Below are 20,262 nucleotides of genomic sequence, written 5' to 3'. Positions count from 1 at the left end.
AGTACGATAATCCTATTTGTACTAGTTTCCAAACCTCTGCCAGTTCACTGTTGTTCTAACCACACAGCATTCTATCAATGAAAATGTAACATGGCTCAACAGGTTGCTCAATGGAAGAAGTAGACTGATATTACAATGTCATCATTTTTCAGTTCCCATACCAGGGTGATATTATGGAAATATTTCTTCTTGCTTTTAGATTTTAAACCTTCATCAAGAAAAGCAGTTCTATTGTTGCCGACTGTATCTTGCTTCTTAATAATAATAATAAAAACAGGAAAGTGTGGAACGTTAAAACAAGGTCAATGCCTGCTCACAAACTCCATCACAAGGGAATTTCCGTTATATTAAAAATGTATCCCATATATTTAGTGCCTGAAAAATTTAGTGCCAAGAAAAATGAATCATGCCTAAAATTTAATTCATGGGTACTTAAAACCAAACTTACTGATACAAATTGCCTTATAGATGGCGGCTTAACTGTCTTCTAATATTTAACTATCAGCATTATATGGGTGCTATGGGTATATTATTACACAAATATTTATTGTTTCACAGAACTTCTACCATTCAAGAAGAGTAATCAGCGTGTCAAAGGTTTCTTGTGCCTAAGAACACAATACATCATTTCTTTCCCCATCTACTAAAACTGGGATTGACCTGTTGGTCAATCATGATATACTGGTAGATCCCTGGGAGGTTTTGGTAGATCGCAGTCGATTGCCAGGTCCCTTTCCGGCCCCACCCCTAAGAAAAGCTCAACAACCTAGCCCTGCACCCCCCCCCCAAAATGGGGCTTTCCTCCTCCCTAAAAAAAGTTCAACAAGTTTGACCTGAACCCCCAGAAAGGTGGTAGATCACTGGCAGTTTTTAATTCTGTGAGTAGATCGCAGTCTCTTGGGAGTTGGCCACCCCTGTACTAAAACTCTGGGATGTTCTTACAACACTACCAGGAACGTACACGGTCTGTTTCTTTAGATTTATACCTCCAGCAGACAAATTACTTATTTAACAATTTCCCACAAGTAGCTTGCAGCTCACTATTTGTAAGGGAATGTGGTCCTCAATGGGAGGTTCCCCATTTTTGCCATAAATAACCAGGAATGCAATAATTTCAGCTTGCAGATTTCACCTATTTCATTAAATGTGACTTATTGTTGTATAAGAGGGAGGTGGGTATGGTCACCCAAACTCTCATACACACCTGACTCCCATCTATCCAGTCACACTCATATAAACACACACCACTCATCTCTCCACCCATCTGCCACCATTTATTCTTCTTCACAAACACAGATATGTACATCTATCCACTCACTCATCAATACACAAACACAGCCTTCACTACAACCTGCATTAGAGCAAAACCTCCCACTGATTCCAATGGGAGTTCCTCCCCACCCAATACAAATGCAAACCATTGGGAAAATACTCTCTGGATCAAGCCCCTGACATAGAGGTAGAAGGGGCTTTAAGCCTTTGCCCCTCACTGTGTTCTGGATCTGGATCAGGCCTCCCATATCTGTGGTTTGTGTGTGCACCTGTGTGTGTGTGTTGCAAACTGCAGGTGCCAGGGGCCCAAACTGGACCAGAACCTCCCTAGGAGACGTTAAGGGACTCTGTCTTTGCTCCCCCCTGGTGATCCCGTGCGCCCCCAGAAACAGAATTCCGTGTTGCCCAAAAAAATTCCCATCAAAAGAATAGATTGGTATTTGGGCAATGCAAATCGCAGATGCGGCAGGCCCAGTCTGGACTGGGACTGCAGTGCAGGGAAAAAGTTGACGCTTCTACACTCACACTGGGGTCCTGGATCTGGGGTGGGTGTCAGCAGCTGCAATTCCTCCAGAAGACTAGGGGGAAATTAGGACAATGAGGAGAAGCCCCAGATATGAAGCCTCCAAGGGACGCATCCAGTTTCCCAGGTGGAAGTTCTCTAGTCCTACACTTTAGCCTCATTATGAGCCCTTTCCCGCTTTGACTTCTATTCACAATGCTGGTTTATCATTCACAATGCTGGTTTACTGCATACACTATTGAAAGAATTAGAATCTGTCAAATTCTTTCTGATATCATAATATGTTGGATTTCCCCCCCCCATCACATTTACACCTACTGTTCTCTTCAGTGCAGATGTTAGTAATGTATTTGTGAATTATGAATATTCACAATACTATCGTGTGTATTATATTTAAGAAAATGCTTCAAGGTATCTCTCTGCTGTGCAACTGTATTAAATAAACCAAAGTGCTTTAACACATGTATAATTAAAGTAGTAGTAGTAGTAGTAGTAGTAATAATAATAATAATAATAATAATAATAATTTATTTATACCCCGCCCATCTGGCTGGGTTTCCCTAGCCACTCTGGGCGGCTTCCAACAAAATATTAAAATACAATAGTCTGTCAAACATTAAAAGCTTCCCTAAACAGGGCTGTCTTCAGATGTCTTCTAAAAAATACACAATTCAACCCAATTCTTTTCCTAAGGAATTAGGACCGCTCAACAGTTGCCTGAATTTGAAAGATTCATCACCGAAAGAGAAGTTTTACAGGTGCTAAGTAGTTGGTGGTCCACAGTATTAATTGTTACTAAGGATTTCATATGCTCTTGTGACATTTTCATTTTGCTTATATTTTGTAATATTTTAACAAAGATTCTATTAGCATATATCTGGGTCTCTATTTAGAATGCAAATTGTTGTGAAACTCCGATTTTTATATATGCTCTGACAATATTGTATGTATGAAGATACAATACAGTTGATGCAAATTTCTAACCCCAAATTCACACAAAAACCCAAAACCCAAAACAAAACAAAACAACAACAACAACAACCCAAATGGAGGCTAAAGCACACACACAAAATATGGAAAGTAAGACTCCACAACTTGTCAACAATCCTCAAATGGAATTCTGTGTAACCTGGTATTTTTTCACAACTACTCTCAATGGGAAGACAAATCTCACCCAAGGCTGAAACATGTTGGCTAAGAAAAATACATACTGAACCACAAAGTTATCAGCTTGAATCAGGCAACACTTTACAGGACACAACTTTTAGCATTCACACTGAAATAAATTGAAGATCCCTATTCTTCTTTGGTATTCCAGGAACACTACAGTAATCTAGATTTCTTACTTATAATCATGCCACAAATGGAGACTTAGCATCTCTTACACACAACTGACTGAAATACCATAAACGAAGCTTTAAAATGCACATGCAGATACCAGCACAATGACATGGTATGTGATGCTGCGATAGTCACAGTAACATTAAAATTAAGTACCTTCTTAACACCTGTTGGTTGGTGTGGTGTGTCTTGCACTGTTATGGTGCACTGAAAATTCTATGTGTAAAATATTTTTTTGAAGTTCATAGCAATTGTTTCTTAATACTAATAAGGTGCAGTGTTTAATGGTTAGTCCTGGATGAAGTGAAATAAGTAGCACAGACACTGCTATCATTTTCATAATCCTATCAACTTTCCAAACACATTAGAGATGAAAAAATAGTATTTTTTCCATACTGTGCAACACATACATCGTACCTACTTTCTTTATAAAAGCATTTCAACTTACAGATATTTTAGATTTTCAAGGTCTTCAAAAGCTCCAGTAGGTATTCTTTTAATGTGATTGTTGTTCAGAAGTCTAGAAAATAGATGAAAATAGTTGTTTACTTTTTTCCTCCCTCAGAGTACATTTTTCTGAGAAATTGAAACTGCACCACACAGAAACAAAATCAAAACGAGCTTAAAGTGATTTCTTACAACTGTTAGTTGAATTTCATTATCCTTTACAAAATCTTTCTAAACTGTCTGGGTTCAATTGAGAGAGCTGTTTAAATTACCGAGAAAGGAAAAGATCGTTCATCATCATGCACTGCAATAACATTCAACAATTTGGAATAAATTTAAGAAGTTCTGCTACAAACCAGACCGGAGCAGGCAACTGACAGCTTACTCACTACTGTGTGACATTTTCATGGAATCACATGATTGGAAGAAACTTCGAAGATATTCTATTCCAATCTGCTGCCAATGCAAGGATTCGCTAAACTAAAACAGCATCTCTCTTGGGTTGCAATCCAGCAACAGCCTCTATTAAAGGATAGTCAAGCACCTTGTGAGGTAGTTTGTTGAATGTCAAACAGCTCATACTGTCAGGGAGTTTGTCCAAATGTTTAGTTTATTTTTGTTGGTGTTGTTGAACCTAATCAAGGTATTGCCCACTTATAGATTGTGGATTTTTTTTCTTCAGGACCAGCATGATGTCCTTTGTGTGCTCCTCCTCCCCCCTCCGTGTGCTCTCTCTCTCTCCCCACCCCCCAGTGTGTGTTTGTGTGTGTGTGTGTTCAGCTTGAGAATATTGAATTTACTGTTCCAGAACACAATCTTAAAACTAGAAGATGACTGACTTTCTACCACCTGAAGGCTGGAATGGCTTTTTGTGTCCAGTCACAAAGTAACACCAACCAATTTGGTTTCTATTGAAATTTCTAACTGGGTGTATCACTTAAACTTTTTGATGGGAGTCTAGTAGTATCTGGGGGGCCACAGGTTCCCCACCCCAGCTGTAAATATTATAATAAATTGTTAAACTGTTTACAAAAGGAAAGTAGGTTTTATGAGGGATGAAACTTACAAGGTGTTCAGATTCTTAAGCCGTCTAAATGCACCAGGCTGGATTTCTTTAATCCTATTAAACCGCAGGTCCCTGTTGATGAAACAAATTAGACTCGTTAGTATAGAGATTTCCATTTCAGGTCAGCATTTCAATGATCTTAAAACAAAAAACTTTGCTACCAACTTTGCTATATGTATATATTTCTCAATCCGCCTTGCTCTAATCAAAAGAGTATTCTTCAAAGAAAATGAAGCCTGTTTTGTAAACAAATACAGTGGACACTCGGGTTGCGAATGTGATCAGTGCAGGATGCACATTTGCAACCCGCAGCACCACTTCTGTGCATGCACTGGTTGCGATTCGGTGCTTCTGTGCATGCGCAAAGTGCAATTTAGCACTTCTGCGCATGTGCAACTGCCCGTTCTGGTACTTCCGGGTTTCGGCAGTCCGCAACCCAAAAAAACGCAACCTGAAGCGATATAACCCGAGGTTTGACTGCAATCAAATTTCAGTAAGACTTTAACACTCAGCCTGAATAAAACTGAAAGCCTGTTACCTTTTATGGTAACATGAACAAATGTCACTTTGCTCAGGTGGTATAAAATAATTAATTGCTCCAGTGTTGAATCACAATAAAGCCTAGCCAACACTACTGATAATTAGTTAAACACTTGATGATAATTAGTTAATCACAGCAGCTGTCAACTGAAGAATGCCTTTGTTTACTGCTACTAAAACAGCATTTCCCTCTCCAAATACCTACTGAGCTTTGGAAAGTTCAGCGTGTTGAGAAAGAGTCTTCAAGGTCTCTTGCTTTAAAATGGATGTAAATATACTCACACCTGCATAATAAATGCAAGGAGATAAAAACATTGCACATAGTTCTGTGACTAGAATAGTTCACATATGGCCCCTCGAGCAAAAAAATTAGTCAATCTTAATACTTCTCGTATCTGAAAAATAATTTTCAGATAATTTACATAATTCTGGTTTAAATAATCTAGAGTGAGCCGAATGAAACCTATGGAAATTCTGTCCACGTCTATCTATATGACCACTCGTCTACAATTGCAACAACACCCCACACAACATGTTGGTGCACAGTGATGCATGTTGTGAAGAGTTCAGCAACCGCAACAACCCATCATTTCACAAACTTGAATACTGAAGCATTTAGAGCAGCCATAGGCAAACTGAGCCCTCCAGATGTTTTGGGACTACAACTCCCATCATCCCTAGCTAACTGGACCAGTGGCCAGAGATGATGGGAATTGTAGTCTCAAAAACATCTGGAGGGCTGAGTTTTCCTATGCCTGATTTAGAGAGATAAAATAAGTGTTGGGCATGGATGTGTGTCGGCTGCTTTACAAAATAAGGATTTCGCACATAGTTGGCTGAAAGTAACTCATGTCTTGGATGGGGGAAAGAGGTCCTACGAAAGTGAGTTTCAAATAAACAAAGAAGAACACGTTCATATTGTAAAAAAACAAGACACAAAGTGATACCTATCTGATCTAATTAGTCCATCTTTCAGTTAAAACCCTGAGCTTAACACCACAAAATGCAGGGGAATATGTATACCTCTTGGCACTAACAGCTGGAACACACCAGCATACTTTCCATATAATGATATCTTCAAAATCTTGGAACTGAGTAAATCAGGGAGCTTATGTTTTCTTTGGACACTCTTTGTTCTTCCATTAAAAAAAAACTGCCCAGAGGGCAAACTTATCTTTCAGCATATGCCAAGTTTTCAGACATGATATACAATCTCTTCTCTTTTGTTTCTGCTTTTGCCCTGTTTCTGGGGGGTCAACATGAAAATTACCCTTTACAAATTCTTTCCTCAAGGACGGAGCAAATTCTAAAACATTCGTTCCACAGTTTTATGTCATATTTGGGAGAAAGGAATGAACACAGGGGTTTCCATTCAAGAACCACAATAAACAGGAAGAAAAGTTGCTTTAAAGGGAAATAAGATTTCAAACACCTAAAAATAGGGTAGGTAGGAGATATAGCTGTTATCGCCACCATTTTAATGAGAAGCACCTAACATAAGACAATGGTTAATTTTCCAGGCAAATAACAAAAGATCTGCAAGCACCAGCAAGACTACATTGCTTGTGTTTACTTTATACTTTTTAAAATTCTTATTCAAGGTCACTGAAACAGGAAATAATAAAAAAGTCATCCACACAGCAAACGGGGAGGGGGGGAGGAATCATATAAAATATGTTATATAAACCAAGGGTGGCTAAGTGTTGCTTGTTCCACTGCAACCAGTTAGAAATAATGTTATGCCTGTACAGTGGTACCTCTGGATGCGAACAGGATCCATTCTGGAGCCCCGTTCTCATCCTGAAGTGAACACAACCCACGTCTGCACGTCTGCGGGTCGCGATTCACCACTTCCACGCATGCGTGTGACGTTATTTTGAGCATCTGCGCATGCATGAGCGGCGAAACCCGGAAGTAATGCGCTTCGTTACTTCCAGGTCGCCGCAGAGCACAACCCGAATACGCTCAACCTGAAGCTACTTCAAACAGAGGTAAGATCGTAGTTATGAAGGCCACCTCCCTCCCTACAGGCCCTCTTGGGTTGTAGTATCCTGTGAGTTTGGGAAGGCGACTCATTGCAGGAAGAAGCCTAGCACTGAGTCTGCCCTAAAATAAGGAACAAAGAGGAGTCATGGGAACTTCTACAGTGGCATCTATCTGTGAACGGCAAACCCAGCATAGCTGCTAGGACTCCTTCCACAGGCAAGACTAAGACTCCATCTAGTCCCCTCTGTGCTATGGAAGGAACCACACACCCAGAGGAGTGAGGGGAGCTTCTATTACTGGCTAGGATTGTCTCTTAGAGACTGATCCTGCACACTGCAAGGTGCTAAATCAGCAGAGGGGCTACTCTTGGGAGTTCCACAGCTTTCAGAAGTTGAAGGTTGGCAGCCCAGGAGACAGCATTCTCTGTGACAGCTGCTCAGGAATTCCCTCCCCACAGAAGTGCATCAGCCAATCATTGTGAACAATACAGTGGTACCTCGGGTTAAGTACTTAATTTGTTCCAGAGGTCCATTCTTAACCTGAGACTGTTCTTAACCTGAAGCACCGCTTTAGCTAATGGGGCCTCCTGCTGCCGCCGAAGCACGATTTCTGTTCTCATCCTGAAGCAAAGTTCTTAACCCGAGGTACTATTTCTGGGTTAGCAGAGTCTGTAACCTGAAGTGTATGTAACCTGAGGTACCATTGTACTAACAATAATAATGAGACTGGGTACAAGGCAGCCTCCTTTGTTCAATAGCTTTAGTTGTTTTTGAATTAAGATATTCACCATGAAATTGTCATAAAATATTTATCATTCCAAATGCTGAGAAGTGTTGACTACATTTCACCGTATTTCTAATACATTACAATTTTTCAACCAATGCAATGCAAGTTAGTTTTCGGTAACCTACCAAACCCTGGGCCACCTTCTCCTTTAATTCTGCAACTGCACTCACTTTTCCAATTTCTGGCACAGGTGATTGTGGTTGCTACCATTAAGCTCTTCAAAAACACTCTTTGGCATTTATAGCTGACCTAATACTTACCAAGATTATTTTTGTTTCTTTCTGAAGCCTTTGTCCAGTTGATTCTTCTATAAGCGCTTTGCCTATCTTTAGACAATTCCACCAGATAAGCACAACACAAATTATATGCACGGCCCATTCCCAATAAATGAATGCATTAACTTTGTGGATTCTACTTTGTTTCTATAGCATTGTATAAAGAATGTTATATGGAAGCTCTTTTAAATTTAAACACAATGGAAATTCATCTTCTGCTAGAATATTAGTTTCCATTTTTGGACCGACGTATCATGCCCCATTTCTCAATTCCATTAATGCTTAAAACGGGTCTTCTCTGCTCTGGGTTATTTCCAGGACTGTATTTTTGTAATAGTTTGGTTTTTTGGCATCCCTTTTACTAAATAGCTTTCCTGTTAGTAGAGCGATGTCTTACTGAATTATTTTCTCTCAAATAATTATCTTTATTCATATATCAATTGCATGAAGGAGCTTTACCCAGTGACTGAAGAGCAGGGCTTAGCCCCCAAATGCCCATTGTTGGCATGGATTTCTGCCTGTGCAGAGGAAGCCTATATCTGAGCAGATGCAGGGAGAAAGGAAATGCAGAGGAGTCCTAGGAGTCCTCATAAGGGAGCTGTTCCTGGAGGAAGAACTATGAGGGGAGAGACTCCATCAGGCAAGGCCTCCTTCCACTTGCCTTGTCCCACCCTCTAGTCTCTGATTCTCAATTTGTATTGTATTATTTTATGTACTGTGGCTTGCCATTGTTTTATTGATTATAGTTTAGAAATTATTTATTGTAACTGTTGAGTGGATTTCTGTTTAACTTTTATATGTTGATATTATTAATATTTTATACTATCCTAATGATTGTCGAAGGGACGTGGGTGGCGCTGTGGGTTAAACCATGGAGCCTAGGACTTGCCGATCAGAAGGTCGGCGGTTCAAAACCCCATGATGGGGTGAGCTCCCGTTGCTCAGTCCCTGCTCCTGCCAACCTAGCAGTTCGAAAGCATGAAGTGCAAGTAGATAAATAGGTACCGCTCCGGCGGGAAGGTAAACAGCATTCTGTGCACTGCTCTGGTTCACCAGAAGCAGCTTAGTCCTGCTGGCCACATGACCCGGAAGCTGTACGCTGGCTCCCTTGGCCAATAAAGCGAGATGAGTGCCGCAGCCCCAGAATCGGCCATGACTGGACCTAATGGTCAGGGGTCCCTTTACCTTTAATGATTGTTGAATGTTACTTTTGTGATGTAGGTTGCTTATTTTAAAGTTATGCTTTGTGTTGTTTTTATGATGTTAGCCGCTCTGAGCCCGGCCTCGGCCGGGGAGGGCGGATACAAATAAAAAAATATTATTATTATTGTTGTTGTTGTTGTTGTTATAGCTGCCCAGTGGGCAGGGCTAGTGGCATACGTGATGCTAAGGGTGGGAACAGCAGTAAGGGGCCCCTTCAAGTGACTGCTTTTCAGCTTTCCTTGTAGTTCCTCATACAGTCGTACCTTGAATCCCAAACGCCTTGGTACTCGGATGTTTTGGCTCCTGAACACTGCAAATCCGGAAGTGAGTGTTTTAGTTTGCGGACGTTCTTTGGAACCCAAACGTCCAACAGGGCTTCCGATTGGCTGCAGGACCTTCGGTTTCCAAACGTTTTGGAAGTTGAACGGACTTCCAGAACTGATTCCGTTCGACTTCCAAGGTACGACTGCATTTGGTTGGAACAACGAAGAAATGCATTTACTGTACAGTGGTACCTCGGGCTAAGAACTTAATTCGTTCTGGAGGTAAGTTCTTAACCTGAAACTCTTCTTAACCTGAAGCACCACTATAGCTAATGGGGCCTCCCACTGCCGCTGCACGATTTCTGTTCTCATCCTGAAGCAAAGTTCTTAACCCAAGGTAATATTTCTGGGTTAGCGGAGTCTGTAACCTGAAGCGTATGTAACCCAAGGTACCACTGTACAGTGGTTACACAGCCACATCCTTTTGCCATAATCACTATTGCCAGTTTCCCCCAAAGCCTTGTTTGTGCGAAAGTGCCGCATTTTTACTCTGTTCACTACTGTATAGTATATTGCTGGCACAACAATTCTGCAATGGGGAATTTCAGTCTGAACTGTTCATGGTATTGATATGTTATGGCTTTTATCTTGCTGGGTTTTCTTTCTTGGGGAGAAAAATCTGTTTCATTTCCGCCTTTCGCTTGTCAAAAGAAAAAACTAGTGAATAGATTTGTTAGCTAGGTGATTCTGTATTAACTTAGTAGCCCTGCTCAGATACAACTCCAACAAGAAACCCAGAAGAGTGGGAAGAATTTGCAGTCTGTGTCAGTGCAGTTTTTCACCCCCTCCCTGTTATGAAAACAGGACACAGGTGCGAACAAATAAATATAAGCTTTATAAAATTGAAACAACATGAGTTTGGTGTATAGGAGAATAACTCCTGCCAATATTCTAAGCACCCGTAAAACTCTATGTTTATATGTGCCAAGAGAATGGATTTGGGACCTATTCTAGATCCTCCTCTGCCTACAACTATGCAGCTTTGGCCCTTTCCCCAGCTCTTCAAACTCACACTGGGAGATTTTGTGCCTTGTATTTTTGGCAGCAGTCTGAACAGGCCCCAATGAAGACTTTTTCCGTTTATCTTCATCCTCAACCACTTCCCTACTTTTCTTATAAGCAACAGGGACCCTACCTTATGGCAAGGATAGAAAATGCTGTTTAGCATTAAGAGGAGGGTAGGCTATACAGTCATACCTTGGGTTACGAACGCTGCGAGTTGCACGTTTTTGGGGTGTGGACTGCACCAAACCCAGAAGTACCGGAATGGGTTACTTCCGGGTTTCAGCGCTTGCGCATGCGAAGAAATGCAAAATGACATCATGCGCATCAGCGCCAAATCGCATCACGTGCAGGTGCAGCGCTGCGTGTTGCGAACGTGCCCCCCGCACGGATCACATTTGCAACCCGAGGTATAAACAAGAGGGCAGCCATGTTCGCTTTCCAAAGTTCATAGGCTTTATTTTATATTAAAAACAACCACCACAACAGCTTGTATATTGAAAGTAAATAAAATATCTATAAAGCACAATAAAACAAAACAAAAGCAACTCCTATGAACACCAGAAAAACAACAATGCCAGACTAAAGCTAAGAGATACCAAAAGACTGAAAATATAACACAGACAGCATCAGAGAAGCTTTCCAGCATGTGTCAAAGGTGGGGTGCTATAACTGAAAAGGCCCTACACTGGGTCTCTGGTCACTTTATAACAGGGTTGTGGGTTAGAGCCTCACATTGGGCAAAAGATTCCTGCATTGCAGGGGTATGGACTAGATGACCCTTCTGGTCCTGCCCAACTCTATGATTCTATCTCACTCAGAATGTAGCAGGAGGGCTTGTAAAAGCTGGGGGCGCTGTGTGGTTTCACTGGTTGTAGCATCATGCATACGATTTGGCTATATGAAAAGAGGTGAACCATTGAGCTGGCTTGCATGTAAAGCTAAACCAAACTATGGCTTAGTGCAAACATGTGGGTTCTCAAAGAGGAGACTGTGGCCATATTGTTGTTGCTCCTCCCGTCCTCCTGCTGAAAGCCAGGATCAAGCTTTGCTTTCCCAGAACTGCCTCCATCAACATCCTTTCCTGGCTGCTGGGGCCCTGGGAAAGTATCTGTTAGTGCATGTGCACCAGTGGGCGTGCAAATAATTTTATCCACGTAACAGTTTTTTGCAGGAAGCCTCAGTTATGACTGCTCTTTGTGCATGTACGCAAACAGTAAAAAGAAGCACAGAGCAGCCACAGCCAAGATTTCTTTTAGTTTATCATAACGAACATGCAAAATGAAACCGAGCATCTTCCAAATACAAGTGATGAACCACAAAAGACAACAAAACGAACAAACATCTAACCTATAGTCGAAGTAAGAAAATGAAGGAAGGAGGATTTTTAAGCAACCAGGATAACCATATGCTACTACCCACACACATTCTGTAGTATGTGGTCAGCTCTAATCACCAACATCTGACACAGAAGTCCAGCCACAGCTGTGTTTTCCTGAAGTAGAGCCCTGCAGCAACAAACCGAGGGCTTATTCTAGAGCAACATATTGTTTCCCACAATGGCCAGCCAGCTGATTCTGGGATGCCTCAGGCAGTGAGAATGATGGCAATAAACCTATTGCTTATCCCCCAGAAATTGACATTCAAAGAGGTTTTTTAGCAATGACCACCTCATCTAAGTCAGCAGCAACTTCTGCATCTTGAGGCCCTGAATTCCATGCTATGTATGCCTTGCATGAAGAAGTACTTTTTGCCAACTAATTTTCACTGGCTGTCCTCTAATCCTACTGTAATGAGAACAAGAAGTTGTCGGGGAATCTAGCTACTTTCTCTCCAATATTTTATAGACCTGCATTGTCTTCTTTCTCCATATCATTTAAAAATAATGATTTTTTTTTAAAAGGTTTGATACTTGGGCTCATATGGAAGGTGCAACACCCCTTTGACTATTTTAGCTCTCTTTTTCCTGCACCTTTTATGGCTTTTATACCTATTAATGTAGGGTGACCCTATATAGTGTATAGTATACATCAGGGTTCCCCAAACTTCAGGCTCCAGTTGTTTTGGGACTGCAGTTCCCATCATCCCTGACCACAGGTCCTGCTAACTGGGGATGATGGGAGCTATAGTCCAAAAACAGCTGGAGACCCAAGTTTGGGAAATCCTGATAGACGTAATCAGGGACAGCCAACAGGAACCTCCAGATGTTGTTGGACTTCTATCGTATCAAGGATGATACGAGTTGTGGTCCAAGAACATCTGAAGAGGGTCACATTGACAACCCCTCGCTACACACAATACCCCAAATGCAGGGCTAAGAGACTGAGCAATAAATCAGTAAGTCCCTGGTTTGAATCCCACCTCTCCCATGAACTCAATTGGTCTTACACAATCCCTCCTAAGCCTCTGTCCTCCCATCTGGAATTTAGGAAATAATAATACTGACTTGCCTTACAGACTTCTTGTAAGGGTTGCAAGATGCTTGTTGTTGTTGTTTATTCCCAAGAATGGACTTTTCTGCTGCTGCTGCTACTACATGAGGTGTTATTTTTTAATTGAACACTCCAGAAGGACTCCAAAATCATTTCATTGGATCAGTGTACAGTGGTACCTTGGGTTACATACGCTTCAGGTTACAGACTCCGCTAACCCAGAAATAGTAGCTCGGCTTAAGAACTTTGCTTCAGGATGAGAACAGAAATTGTGCAGCGGCAGCGCAGCAGCAGGAGGAGGCCCCATTAGCTAAAGTGGTGCTTCAGGTTAAAAACAGACCTCCAGAACAAATTAAGTTCTTAACCCAAGGTACCACTGTATATGTGTAGTTGATTATTTGCGGGTAGGGGGTAGGCAGGGGTCCCAATGCAAATCACTTGAAAGAATGGACAGGAACCAATTAGTCCCTTTGTAGAACAATTATTTAATTCATTTAATTAGACAATAAAGTCACTGATCTAGTTCCTGTTTGAACAGATGCTCTTGATGAGCCCTAAACAAATTAAAAGAATTCCTCCACTCGGCAGCAGAACACACACAATGAGAGGATGTATTTACTTTACAAATGCAGACTGAATGTTACAGGGGATCTTAATAGCATTTCCCCCCATGTTAGTGAAGCAATTATCATTGCCTAGTCTCTTATGTCGGGACGCAGGTGGCGCTGTGGGTTAAAGCCTCAGCGCCTAGGGCTTGCCGATCGAAAGGTCGCGTTTCGAATCCCTGCGGCGGGGTGCGCTCCCGCTGCTCGGTCCCAGCGCCTGCCAACCTAGCAGTTCGAAAGCACCTCCGGGTGCAAGTAGATAAATAGGGACCGCTTACCAGCGGGAAGGTAAACGGCGTTTCCGTGTGCGGCTCTGGCTCTGGCTCTGGCTCTGGCCAGAGGAGCGATGTCACGCTGGCCACGTGACCCGGAAGTGTCTGCGGACAGCGCTGGCCCCTGGCCTCTTAAGTGAGATGGGCGCACAACCCCAGAGTCTGGCAAGACTGGCCCGTACAGGCAGGGGTACCTTTACCTTAGTCTCTTATGTCACCCTGACACCATCCTCCTATTCTTTGTTCTCCTTGTCAGTCTGATCTCAGGCAAAGCTATATACCCTGTTCTAGGAAGTACATATGACTAAAATGATATGTTCAGGATGTGCTAATTAATACATTTCTTTTATCTGTTTGACATAAATGTGGCACATGTGTTGGAATAGAATTTTAATTGGGAATTTTCATATTGCTAGCATCAACTATACACCTGCTATTAATCCAAAATTCTGGCAGCACAGAAATGAGGGTCAGAGGAAGTTTAGATGGTGATATGACTGGTGCCTTTAAAACGTCATGAGGAGTGAAGCAAGGCTGCATTCTGGTTCCCACTCTTTTAAACTTTTATATTAATGATTTGCTGTCATATTTAGCCAACGCGTACTTCCCCTCTCCAGTAATTAGGTACAGAAAGATCTCAATCTTGATGTATGCAGATGATTTAGTGCTCCTCTCTCTTTCCCGACTGGGCCTCAAAAATCTCCTGCAGGTGTTCAGTACATACTGTAAACAGGAAAGCCTATCTATAAATTACTCTATTTATTTATTTTTGCAAAAATTTTATTAGTTTTTACAATATCAATGACAAACAAAAACATAAAACAAACAAAACATAACAAACATAAATCATAACCTTATTGAAAATAACAGTTATTTACTTTGTAGAACGACTTCCTCGTTTCCCCTTAGTTGAATTTCATTGCATATCCTTATAACGGTTTTCCAAATCCCAATTTTAATACCGTTTAAATTAAACATTAACATCTTTATATCTATAAATTACTCTAAGACCAAGATAATGGTTTTTGGCAAACACAGTCCTAGATATAAATGGTACAGCAAGCTACAAAAAAAACCAACCCCCCCCCCCAAACTCGCTCATTTAGATACCTGGGCACACTCTGGGTGAAACTCTCTCTTGGAAGTACAGTGGTACCTTGGGTTACATACGCTTCAGGTCACAGACTCCGCTAACCCAGAAATAGTACCTCGGGTTAAGAACTTTGCTTCAGGATGAGAACAGAAATCGTGCTTTGGCAGCGTGGCGGCAGAAGGCCCCATTAGCTAAAGCGGTGCTTGGGTTAAGAACAGTTTCAGGTTAAGAACGGACCTCCAGAATGAATTAAGTACTTAACTCGAGGTACCACTGTAATCATATGGAGCCAGTGAAAATCAAAGCACAGAAAACCATAGGGACAATGATGAAGTTCTATTAAAATAAGGGAGGTCAACCTTTTGAATCTGCCCTAAATATATTTGGTAGCAAAGTGCTTACTCTAATGCTTTATATGGCATTGAAATCTGGGGCTCTGATTAACGTTTTGGAAACTGTGCAGAATAACTTTTTTTGGAAGCTATACTCTCTACCATCAGGAATATCAGCAACTCATCTTCATACAGAATCTGGGTGGCCAACAATTAAGGCAAGGGCAGACTGCACTCAGTTAAAATATATTAAAATAATGGCTACTATGTCAATTGGGCATTTTCCTGTGCTGTGCTATATTTAAGTGGGTGATAACCAACTCTGAAAAGCAGCTTGTCAAGATTTTTAGACTATTATTTTTCCAGAACTGAGCTCTGCATTGACCTTGAATAAGTGCCAACTAAGGGATTGGCTCTTCTGGGCAGAATCCAGAAAGGATCTGCAACTAATTAGAAACAACAAATTTTCCCCTTGGTATCCTCTCCTGAGAACAGAGCATTTTAGAGCTAGTTATCTGACCAAACTCTCACCCGCTTCCTTAAGAAATGCCTTTATTCAAGTGTGCTTCCAAGTGATGCCCACTGAAGCCTTGGATGGCTGCCAAAACAAGGTCCCATATGCAGACAGACTTTTTATTTGCGGCCAGCCTCAGGTGAAAGACATCATTCATTACCCGTTAGCTTGCCCCTTAGATAGAGACCCAAGAGATCACTTTCTGAAGCCTTGGTTCACACAAGCAAGCAAGTACAGCCCGGAAATAATGGTTTGGCTTCTTTTAAGAGACAATAGCAGCTTTGTAACACTGGGAATACCACTCTACACACTGGCTGCAAAATAAAATAAAATAATCAAGAAAAAGGAGTTTAATAAAAATCACTCTAAGTTGTTGCGGTGATTCAAAAGTTTAATCTAAAACCAAGCTAGATTTAAGCTTGTTGGTGTCTCTGGTATTGTCTCTCTCTTACTTATAAGCCAATGTTGGCTTATATAATGGATGTGTGTTCTGTATTATTTTAGTAATACTATTGCTACAAGTTTGTCATAGCCTTTAGCTAGAGCAATAAACGTATTAACGAGATTTTTTAAAATGTGCATTTAGACAGTGTTTTAAACGGTAACTTTCCTCCATATATATATATATATATATATAAATCTAAGACTATGATTGTGACAATTTACTGGCATAAAGCGATCTAAATTTCAATCACACAACATACATTGGATGTGTGTGTTTTGTACTGTAGCAAGCAGTCCAAACCCACACAAAATGGGTGCACCTCTTGTGGATCATTACTTTCTCAATCTGTCCACAGTGTTTAGCTATAGAAAGAGCCAGATGGAAAACTTGACTGCTGCAAATTCCACAGCTGTGTCTGTCATTTCCAGGGCTACTTTGTTAAGTCTCATATATGTTTGTTAACAGCTTGAGGCTATTAAATTCATCGGGCCTGAGTGCATTCTTATGATTAGCATTTGCAACTCAGATAATATCACCAGTGTCCTGGCAACAATTAAGAATGACAAAAACAGAATCACATAAACATCCAGCCTTCTGAATCCAAGGAGGGGGTGGGGGGTGGGGAAGGAACCTACACTTAAAAATGGAAACAAAAAAACTCCTGCCATTCTTGTATAACAAGAACACACTTAATATATCAGGATGATGCAGCTGTGTAACCAGACACAATCTTTCCTCTTGTTTTCATATTTGTTTTTTTAAAAAAGATAAACTACAGTTTCTGGATGTCAGTGGAAAGAAAGGAGCTTGCAAGAACTTCTGGAGTGCAGCCCAGTGGGTGAAGTATAGTAGCTGAATAGAAGCTGTGTGACTCATGGACCAGGAGGGTCGGCTTTTTGCAACTGATTGATTTCAACAATGTGAAGGATACAATAAAAGTGATATTGTTCACAGGGAGGCTGGGTGAATGAGGCTTGCTGCCTGAACAAGATGGATTAGAGGTGGTGGCAGGGCCTCAGCACCCAAAAGGGCAAAGGAATTGCATTTTAAATGGATTAAAAGATTTTCTTCATCTGTGCACCAGAAGCCTGAAATTCAGAATTAGCCATCAATGAAGTGTTTTAACGATCGTCCACTGTCGTTCACTATCTCCATGAAAAGCCTGCGGATCCACATGCCAGTTTTTACGACCACCAAGTTACATGACTCAGCAGTCATTACAAAAAGAAGACCCAGCAGGCATTGGGATTGTGGGTTGCAATAAGTACAGCAAGTCTCAAAAGTCTACCATATGTTTTTTGAGCACTCAGCACTGTTAAGACACGTTATCTTCATGTGGACTTAGTGTGAATCACCGTACGACTTTGTCCATCTAGACAGAGTTTATTTTATGCTACAAAATCCAGTTTGGAAAAAAAAGGGGGGAGGGCATTTTTCCTATGTTTGTGCTGCAGTTCATCTAAGAGCTGAAGAAGTAAACTTTAAAAACTAAGCAGTGGCTTGTTTCTGACAGAATGAGTTATCAAAGCAAAAACGTCACAGAAGGTTACTGTAATATGTGGGATTGCTGCCTACCGACCAAAATAGCTACTCTGGATTGAAGCCAATCAGTAATTCTTGAATATAAGCCTGATTCAGATGGCTTCTCACCTGTGATTATGAGCAATTTGTATCATTCAGCACAATGAAGATCGCTTACATTGTTGGAATTTGTACAACAGGTGTACGTCACACGTGCTAAATGACAAAACCTGACATCCTCTCAAACTAAAGGATTGTTATTAGAAGCCAAATTATTCACAGAACAAGTGCTATTTTATTTTCCCTTTAATAAGCAAAAGCTGAAATGACTTGCTGTGTGTAGATAAATATATTTGAAAGCAACAGTGCAATGCAAGTGTGACAACAGCATATCCCTTTTCCAAAATGAATTGGGAACTGCAATTCACTACCATTTGGGACAGCCACCTTCTTCTCACGCTTTTAACTCAGCTGACCAACTCACTTTCCAACCAAAAAGGTAAATTTATAACACCTGATGTCTTGAATCAAGAATCTAGACACTCAGAACAATCTAGCTGTCAAACCTGCAACTAAAATATGAGGACATCCCTATGGACCATTCCCAGCTCAAAGCAAAAGTATCTAGCTCTTGTTTGAGCAGCATTTGAAACTAGCATGCCTACATATTTCTGAGGAAAGAGATAACAAAGGAAAGTTCTGGTGAGGACTCAAAAGACTCTTTTGGTATGTTTAAGTTGATGTAAGATAGGGCCTTTCAATCAAGGATGTGCCATTGTAGTTTGACCTGCTGTTATGACACTGAACTGTTATTTAGGAATGATATATATATAACCATAAAACAGTAGTCAAAAAGTGTTCTGACATCTTTTTTATTACCACTTTTGGCAGATGCTGCTGAACAGGAAACCCCTGTGAGTAGCCTGATCTTTAAATTCTCTTCCTGCAAAGCCATTTGGTGATGAAAACCAAAAAAGGCCATTATATTTTAAGTATATCTGTTTTTGCTTGATGTTTTTATAAAAGTTGGAATTCTAGACATTTTCACTTCCATGCATAAGAGTTCTTACAATTCTCAGTGAAATCAAATTTTGAGCAGTAAAGTAAGAAGTAGAATGATTAAAGCCCCTTAAAGCCTGTGGATATGTAGAATGAAAGTTTTTGATTGTATTCTATTGAAAACAGTGCAGTATCACTCAGAAAAAGATGAAACATAAAGAGCTATGTAAAATAGATACCTGAACATATACACTTTTTATATTAATTCCTTTTCACGCACATAACAAAAATGAAACAATATTGGTAAAGAAGCCCTTTGGTTTCTTCAGAATTTCCATTTACATGTGCATTTATTTGCACCATTGTCCCAGAGACTGAGTAACAATAAACTCTAAAGCAACACTAAAACATAGCGAGTGAATAAGCAGAAAGATTTGTGAACACCAAAAGCCATCCAAAGGAAAAGCTCTTTTACACAGATGTTCTTGGAACTTTAGCAGGACTCCAGTAGGAATTCAATAACTAACAAATCCAACAAAAGCTCTCACCATGTGGGTAGGCTTTGTCATTTACATTTCTACATATGGTACTGGAAACAGTAGGTTTGCAGTAAAGGAGAATCAAAAGTGTAATGGCAAATGTACCGTATTCAAAAGAGCGAAAGGTAGGATCAGTTTCCAAAATCAACATGGCAAGTCGAATTGAAGAGGAAAGCTCTCAACCTCCTTGTTTAGAAATAAGACATACTGTGGCTGTTCCTTCCCTTAATTGCTTAATGTGTCCTAGATTAGCTTTTCTGAATCTTTAACAAGACAATCCTCAAAAGAATGTCAACTCAAAAACAGGTCCAACTGAGATCAATGAGTCTTACTATCAGGGGTACTGGGGTATAGAATTGAAATCCTAATCTTTTTAACACAGCAATATTACGTATATTTCAGCATAATATTTGTAAACAGTGATCCGCAACAAACACCAGAAATCTACGGCAATTTTTAAGTCTCAGTTCAGAAGTAAACCCATCTGTATCCTCTTCACACCATGCCAAGGGATTAGAAAGCCATTCAGTAGTGTATATTAGAAATGTTTTCGAAGATTATAAATAAGAAAGACGAGAGGAAGATGGCAGCAGATGTGTCACCGCAGCTGCCAGGGCACAATGAAAGGAAAGCTTGCAGACCCTAACATTTCTCCGGTTTCCAAGTCATTAGCTGTTGGGTCTTAAATGTTCATTCAACTTTCTTTTCAAAGGAATCAGCTGGCTCTTAGCAACAGTAATAGCCCC

At 40.7% G+C, this 20,262-nt stretch overlaps 1 protein-coding gene across 2 annotated transcripts in view; it reads right to left on the bottom strand.

Moving 5' to 3' along the window:
• The window catches only part of PXDN (peroxidasin), a 79,756-nt gene that overhangs the window by 49,620 nt on the left and 9,874 nt on the right, over positions 1-20,262 (bottom strand). For both annotated transcript variants that reach the window (XM_079969636.1, XM_079969637.1), the window contains exons 2-3: positions 4,650-4,721; positions 3,585-3,656 (exon numbers count right to left, since the gene is read on the bottom strand). In XM_079969636.1, the coding sequence (XP_079825762.1) occupies positions 3,585-3,656; positions 4,650-4,721 (144 nt within the window). The remainder of the gene's footprint in view (positions 1-3,584; positions 3,657-4,649; positions 4,722-20,262) is intronic.

Source organism: Podarcis cretensis (genome assembly GCF_951804945.1).
Source record: "Podarcis cretensis genome assembly, chromosome: 3".
NCBI lineage: Eukaryota > Metazoa > Chordata > Lepidosauria > Squamata > Lacertidae > Podarcis > Podarcis cretensis.
Note: the sequence above shows the minus strand (reverse complement) of the source record. Positions and strands in the feature narration are given on the sequence as shown.